This window comes from Engraulis encrasicolus, chromosome 4 (assembly GCF_034702125.1).
Source record: "Engraulis encrasicolus isolate BLACKSEA-1 chromosome 4, IST_EnEncr_1.0, whole genome shotgun sequence".
Taxonomy (NCBI): Eukaryota; Metazoa; Chordata; class Actinopteri; order Clupeiformes; family Engraulidae; genus Engraulis; species Engraulis encrasicolus.
This window is the reverse complement of record NC_085860.1, coordinates 22,114,555-22,122,983: the sequence shown is the minus strand read 5'-3', so window position 1 is coordinate 22,122,983 and position 8,429 is coordinate 22,114,555. Positions and strand designations below refer to the sequence as shown.

The 8,429-nt window shown below is 45.7% G+C and overlaps 1 protein-coding gene across 2 annotated transcripts in view; it reads left to right on the top strand.

The window, feature by feature from the left end:
* tspan9a (tetraspanin 9a) overlaps positions 1-7,316 on the top strand; it is a 292,978-nt gene extending 285,662 nt beyond the window's left edge. For both annotated transcript variants that reach the window (XM_063196897.1, XM_063196896.1), the window contains one exon: positions 587-7,316. In XM_063196897.1, the coding sequence (XP_063052967.1) occupies positions 587-658 (72 nt within the window). In that variant the 3' untranslated portion in view covers positions 659-7,316. The remainder of the gene's footprint in view (positions 1-586) is intronic.
* The last annotated feature ends 1,113 nt before the right edge of the window (positions 7,317-8,429 follow it).

Below are 8,429 nucleotides of genomic sequence, written 5' to 3'. Positions count from 1 at the left end.
CAGCCCAAATGGACACAGCAAACTCACATGAGCACCAGCACAACACAAAACTCAGCATCAGCGGCAGAGGCAACTGCTTTTCCTAATACATACAGTACTCTACCTGTCTACTTTCTCTCACTCAATGTGTCCTATATACCAATGGTGCAGAAAATGAAAAATGCATTCAAATGTCAAAGCTTATAGAGTAAACTCATGTGAAAGTTGGATAAAGTCTAGCTGCATACAGTGTAGACCTTTTTTTTTTAAAGTGATAAGTATTTTCACTTCCCAGACATATGAAAATGCAACAGTAAGCATTACACAGCTTGACACCCTTTGCTCTTATTGGATGTACATCTGTGAAGTGCAATGTAATGTATTGTAATATCATATATTTTAACGTATAAGGTGTCCACCTGACGAAGACCTTGCTGGTCGAAACTTTGTGCCATTTTTCACATTAAAATCACGACAAGGGAGCTTTTGCGGTGTGCGAATATTTTTTCTCCTTTTCTCCATGTGCTTTTTGCTCCATGCTCTTACTCATATGAAGATCTCATGCCCAGCTCTTACTCATGTTGTCATGTCACCTCGTGTCTTGCAGCTCCTGGGAATGGCCTTCTCCATGACGCTGTTCCAGCAGATCCATCGGACGGGGAAGAAGTACGACGCCTAACAGGCCAGGCCCCGCCCCGACACTCCCCATCCATCCAAACAAGCAACCAACCACTACCAGCTACTACCAACCCCTCATCTCTACATCCATATCCACGCCCCTGCAGCCCTGGCCCCAAGCCACACACAGCCCTCCACAAACCCTGAGGAATTCTGGGATGGAACTCTGGAGGAAAGTGTCATAAGAGCTCATCGTCTGAACCACCCCCTACCCCCACCACCCCCTCTCCCAATGTCATATGGGCCCTTGTAACTTTGCTCAACATGTAACTGCCCCCCTACCTGAGTCAAACAACAGTCAACCCCCAAAACTTGCAGCTCAGCCACCTACCTGGGAGGATGGACAGGACACCCACCCGGCGGCCCTCCTCAAAACACCTCCTCCTCCTCCTCCTCCTCTTCCTCCACCTCCTCCATCGATCGGCCCGCTCCTCTCCTCACTTCACTTCTCGTTTGCCAAAGAGAGAGACACAAGAGAGCAGAGGAGAGGAGCGCCGGGCCTTCTGTCACGGGAGGTGCACAGGAGGGGGGGAGGGGTTGGCTACTGCTGCCTCCTCACATTTATTACTTACTATTCCCCACCACTGCCAACACACTCCTGACCCCATCTCAAACACACACACGCACCCACGCACACACACACACACACTCAAACAAACACACACACACACACACACACGCACACACACACACACACACACACACACACACACACACACACACACACACACACACACACACACACACACACACACACACCCTCTTCTTTCGCTTTGGACTAACTGTTTGCAGAAGGAGGGGAGGACAAACAAAACAAACAACAACAACAAAAACATCCCAAAAAAAAAACTTTTATTCTGAAACTGGGACAGCCTCTACCAGATTTACGAAGACACTCACACACTCAAGCGAAATGAAAAACACACACTTTGCCGCTGCCCCGATCTTCAACTCCAACCTCCCCTTTCTTTTTTTTGACAAAAGGCAAAGGAATGACATTATAAAAGAAGATGAAGAAAAAACGAAATGAAATGAAACGAAATGAGATGAAGAGACACAAACTCATGTTGTTCGGGGGGCCCCTCAATGCCTATTGTGGCTTTGTACGTACATGTAGCTAAATGTTAACAGCAACCCCCAGTCTCCTCATAGCCCTCCTCACCCCCCGCCCCCCCTCGCTTCCCCCAGTGTAAATGAATAGAGCCCTATTTCCTCTTAGCATGCTACAGTTTTCTACTCCCTGGATTCAATTTTTTGTTCCATGTTAAGTGACATTCATTTGCTCTTGATTTTATTATTATTATTATTATTATTATTATTATTATTATTATTTGGTTTTCCTGACCTGAACAGCTGACCTGATGCCCATTTCCCACCGCCTCCAGCCCTCCCATCCATCCATACCTGTGTGTGCTTTTCTTTTTTAAGAACTTTCTGTTTAGGTCTGTGCGCCAGTGGAGGCATTGGGTTTATGGCTCATTCTTTTGAAACTCGGCTGTCGGTAGACCCGAGTGTGTTCTCCCAACATCCGTTGTAAATGCGTTCTGTTGCAACAGTTGGTGACAACAATACGCATGTCAAAAACACCAATGTTAAAGAACTCGTGTTTGTACACCGAGCTACTCCGAGTTTGTGTTTCGGAACCCCGATTTGAGTACCCATTCTATTGCACTTTCCTGATGTGGAGGTCTGGGTTTTCGACAAACGAGTTTCAAAAGAATGCACCATTATAAATGCTGTGTTGATGTTGGTGTTGTGGTTGTGGCCTTGGGATTGGGAATGACAAACAGGCCAGTGCTGTGGATGGATCCCAGTGCCAAGATCACCTCACCCAGATCTGGCCCAGATCCGTATCCTATAGTCAGTCCAGCCAGCCAGCATGTGGGGGTGGTGTGCCGTGAGTGAGGGAGTGGATTGTGGTGGAGGGTGGAGAGAGAGGTGTGTGGTCATGGTGGACCTGGATATGGACATGCCGTGCAGTGCAGGGTGGTGTGAGCAACTGCAGGAAGGAGTTGTGTGTGTGTGCGTGCGTGTGTTTTGTGTGTAAAGTGCATAAGGCATGTGTTGTGATAAAACACAGAGAGCCACACTCGGTGTCTGTCCAAAAAAAAAGTAAAATCAAAATTTGAACAGTATAACAACTGCGCAATTTCACCTCAACTCCCACAGTCCCATCGCTCGCTCAATGTTAATTCCAATTCTCCCGCATCATCAAGCTGAATATTCCATGGCATGCTGTCCTAGTTGCACCGTTGGGGAATGAAGAGCCGTCATGATACGGGGCTAGAATCTAAGGTGGTTGGGAGACAGCCAGGTGTGAGACAGATCCACAGGCCTCTGGAGGGCAGACAGACATCTGCATGTGTCGCCACTCTGCTTGTCAGCTGGTGCATCCAACAGATGGAACTGCACTGGAGGACCGGAGTCATGCTGGGACATTTTGGGACATTTAAACTTTTCCAAAGCCCAGCCACCAAGCCATGGGTTGGTCAGTGAAATGAAAAACATGTTCAGTTTGTGTTCAGATATACATTTTGAAGTGCCCTGGAGATCATTTTGGGCAGGCAGGCAGGCTGCGATAGAATCATTCTCAGTCTCTGAGAGGAGTGACCACCCATTGCCATAGCCTTGGCCGTAGCCAGTAGTGTAGTCATCAGTCATCTTCAAGTGTCAGTAAGGGTATCAGAACGGAAAGGCCGTTGATTGTTGTTGTTCTCTCTCTGGGGTCCAACTATTCAACACTTCTCCTCTCAACACAATGTCTAATGTTGTTGCGTTAATCGTGCAGATGAAAAGTAATGACAACCTTTCAGTGGGCAACACTGAGGTATTATCTCTTGCCAGAACGTACTGTGGGTGATGTCCAGGGCACTAAAATTAACTTTATTTCATCACCAGCCAAAATGGCGAAAATACGTTAATCTCACTAGCTAAACACATACTCATGAATGGGTCAAAGTGGCTAGTAAGTTGGTCTTTTCTACCAGCCGCCAAACATACATTTCACCAGCATTTGGCTGGTTGGCTGGTGTTCATTTCAAGCCCTGGTGATGTCTGTGTCAGCAGTGTTGTGGAGGGTCAGCCTGAACCTCTTGTCTATCTCTGCCAGGGCCCGGCGTGGATCTCTGGATCACAGCCACCCGCGTCTGATGAGAGCAGCAGAAACAAACACGAAATGAAAGACTATAGCCTATCCAGCTCACCTCATCTCATCTCATCTTGTCGAGTCATTATTGCACCCCAGACGACAGCACGCAGTACAGGCATATAACGTACTGTATTCCCCCACACACACATCTACACCGCGCACATTCCCTTGCTGACACACAGTTTAAGCAGCTGCTTGCTCATCATAGCACCTGCACTACAATAGGACAGGTGGGGGGAAGGCCTGATTGCTTGCTGGTGTTCATTATCCACAGTGGAATGGCTGTGGAATAAATTGAGCCTGACGACTGTTGGTTTGCGGTTCATCGGTGGAGATAACGGGTGGGTTGTTGGTTGGGGTTTTTCTTCCTTAAAGATTTCCTTTTCCTTTTTTTCCAACCTCGGGACCAGGATGTACGTAGCTATGCTCTTAGCACTTTGTGCTGTAAACTAAAGGATGGAGTGATACAGAGATGGAGTGAGGGAGGAGTGCAAGAGACTGTGATAGATAGGGTTATAGAGTGCTACTTCGTGATATGTTGCTGAAGTAAACCAGAAAAAGGAAAAGTAGTGTGGATAAAAAAAGAAAAAACAAAATCAGCTTACCAAGGCACATCTTCCCAACTCTTCTCAGACAGCCAGCCGCCCCTCTCCTCTCACACAGACGCAGCCACATAAAGATAGCCACACACACACATACTCACAATAAAACAGGCACAAACACACATAAAAATACACAATAAACGTCCCACAATTCCTCAGTGGGCATTGCGGTGGTTTATAACCTACTGGGGAGGAAAGCACTGTGGAATCAAGAGCTTATTTCTCGCCAGTGTGTCCTGGGGTGACCACACACACACAGACATACACACACACACACACACACACACACACACACACACACACACACACACACACACACACACACACACACACACACACACACACACACGTGTGATTCCCGGAATACATCTGCAGGCTACACTGCAGGCTACCCATCATGCACCACATACAGCCCTCAGCCTCACTAGACTTTCCAAGTCCAGCGAATGGCCCATTAGCGCTTGGCGAACATTTGCTTTGTATTTAGTGTGAAATGGGTGTTTAGAGTGGAGTGCCGCGATGCATAACAGCCCCCCAAACACACATCACACGTGACAATTGTTTGACGAGGAGTTGATTTTCATTAGTGTTAAATTCTCTCCTCTAAACAATGCCATAAAGCGGGAGCAGATGGAGGGAAAAACAAATTTGTTTCCTGCTCGCTTCGCCTCGCTTCGGGTAGCAGATGTTTGAGCTGACACGGTTGTTTATTGGCGTGCTAGTTTCCTGACCCAAGCGAGCGGCGGTATACAGATAGCCTACTTCACTTCCTCATCTGAGCTGCAACAAGCAGGATTGCTGACAAGAGTGCTGGGATATCATATCGGGCTATTGTGGACCAGTTATGCACTGCTAACAAGAGAAACAACAAGTTATCCTTTGAGATGAATTCTCAGACAGATGAAGGGCACCTGTTCGATACAATGCACCTGGCAAAGCCAGAACACAGTTGGATTTCCCAACATCCTAGCTACTCTTTCATTGATTGATCCATGAACCAGCATGGCATTGTTACTCTGACATCTTTCCACTATTCCTTTTAAAGTACACCCATTCACCGCAAAGCCTCCTCCATGTGCCCACCTCCACTGGTTAACATGTTTCATTCATGATCTGTATTGAACCAATACTGTCTATAATCATTTATATTAACAGTGCAGGAAAAAAAGTCAAGATGCAAAATGCAAACTGCTTGTCACTTTAACACAAGTGTTACATTATGTTACCTTTTTGAAACTTGTTTTTTGTAAATTGGTTGTTATCGTTTTGTTTCATTTGTTCTGTTTCCTTGTCTGTTTTTATACATCACAAATCTTTTTGTCCATGTTTAACTGTGCAGCTTTTTTTCATTTGCCGCTTTGTCTGATCCAAAACGACGCTGTTTGGGACTCCGGTGTTTGTTAGCTCGTTTGCTAATGTAATAACTCTGCGTTAGCTAAAGTGTTACCCATCTGTGCTGCCATGTGTGGTTCGCTATCAACCGCTAACAGTGTGAACGATGGATGAACGGTTTAGAACCAGACCTTCACAAAACTTTTCACTGGAACGTCAAATGGAAAACGCAGAGAACGAACGATGGCGCTATGCATTGTCCTCCTAGCTTACTGTCATGTCGTCACGGAGACACAGGCATATGGTGGCCATCTGCTGCGGAAAGACAGGCAAGAGGGATTCGTAAGGAGCTATGTAATCAGCACTGGACAGTCGTGACTTTCCGAGTCCTTCAGCTTTGTGCTTCTTACACAATACTCCTGTCACCTCCCCTCTCTCTTCAAGCACCACAGGGCGCACACATACAGACAGACGTTAAATACACAGAAGTAAGTAGCTCACAGATATACATGCAGTACATATAGGCCTAGGCCTGCATAAAAATGTAGGTCTGGGTATAAAACTTGGTCCAAATGTCCTGTAATATGTTTCACAGAAACTAACAGCTGTGAGGGATGTTACCATGACAACATTCTCTCCGTTTCATTTTTTTCTGTTTGAGAAAATCTATCATAACATGCAGGAAACTGTTTATTTTCTATTCACTTTTTGTTGTCTGGCCACTAATTGCTTATCTTATAGATTTATTTTTTGTTTTGGTTGTTGATTTGTTTCCTTTTTTCGTATTGTTTATTTTGAAGAGCGATGTAAAGTTCAGTTATGTACATGTTGTTGTATGTTAGTACTGTATTTTAATTTTAAGAAAAAAAGAAATCACTCTTGCCGACTGGTGGCGAGAGAGATGTGTTTTGAATTTGGTACGTATATACCTTCTTCCACCTGAATCACCCTGACAAGCCCAAATTAAAACACACACACACACACACCAACAAACACACACAATCTCTCTCCTTCAGATAAATGCCTAGTTCCAAATCATCCCCCCTCGTCCCTCTGCCTCCTCATACAGTGTCTGCCTGGGAGATGTGGCTCTCTCTCTCTCTGATAAGGCACTCATCATCAGAGAAATGGAGTACAGGGGGAAAACATGCCTTGTTTATCGGCCTCTTGTGACTCGCTTGTGTTTTCATAACAAATATTTCGATTCGCCGCTTGTCTCACCACCCCTCGGAGTGAGTGTTTTGTGTGAGTGTGAATACGTATGCTGTGCGGTGCAGCATGTTATGGATGTCCAAACACCCGCCCCCAAATGGGTGTCAAAGTGTGATTGTGTGTTTGATTGTCGAGTGCCGTGTGTGTTGACGGTGGGTGGCAGACAGTTGGATTTTATCTGAAATTATTGTCAAACCTAAACTTGTCCTGTGGAGTTTATTTTTTTCCATTATTTTATTTTATTTTATTATTATTTTATTTTTTGGGCTACATGTAAAAGCACTCTAAGTATCTATAATAGTGGTGCACCAAAATCTCATTCTTTAAAATCCTATTTTTTAAATAAAGGTAAAAGTGTGTTGCTAAGCCCCATGAGAACCTGTGCCTGCTGTCTGTTTATTTACAATTCTCACACGTGAGCTTGCCAAAAGCAGATCCCTGAATTCAATTCACAGTTTCTGTGTGTGTGTATGTGTGTGCGTGCGTGCGTGCGTGCGTGCGTGCATGCGTGCGTCTGTGTGTTTGTGTGTGTGTGTGTGTGTGCGTGCGTGCGTGCGTGCGTGCGTGCGTGCGTGCGTGCGTGCGTCTGTGTGTTTGTTTGTGCGTGCGCACGTGCGTGCGTGTGTGAATGTGTGCGTGTGTGTATTTGTGAGCTGCAATGGAAATTAAAGACTGATGCAGCACATCTCCTCATAGGTATTATTGTGAATGAGGACTTTGTCAATACGCTTATTCCGCAGTGTGCAGACCTACCTTCTTCAACTGCCTGACACTTTTGTCTAGCACCTGCAACAAGTGACTTGGTGTTCAGGTCACCCTACCCAAAATGATTTTGTCAATAATATCATAGGTCTCAGGGGAACGCGTCCTGCCTTTCTGGCCACAATCAGGTGGTACACAGGGTTGCATCAGGCCTAAGGAAAAGGAAAACGATCGTTGCCATTGAATGGTTCCCGGTAAAATTAACACTTAAACAGAGAGAAGTAAACAACACACAATCCAGGGAAGAAAATGCCAATGGCATCAAGCACTGACCATTGCAAGGACATTGAGGGCGGAATTCTCCCACCCGCTTAAGTCAAAAAAAGCGCTTAACAGCGCCTCCGCGGTTACTCAAGTCTGTGATTAAGCGGGGTTTACGCGCGATTTTAACAGTTGCGCACTTTGGGTGGGGCCAGGCCAAAATCAGGGAGTTTCGCATGTAAATGAATCCTAAGCGTATTCTCCCGTGCACTTAAGCGCGTTTGCCTTTACGCGCATCAAAGGGCTGTAGTAAGGTCAAGCGCCACTATGAGGTAAAATGTAATATTGCATTTGATGCTCGCTTGGCTCGCATTTTGAACATGTTACACGGTAGGCCCTATGCTTTGTTGATGTTCCTTACCGTCAGCGTGAGTTCAAATCGAAATTCATTCACAGTTCCACTACATAAACATCCTACATTAATTGTGACAAAATATGACCAGCTGCCCAGAGCA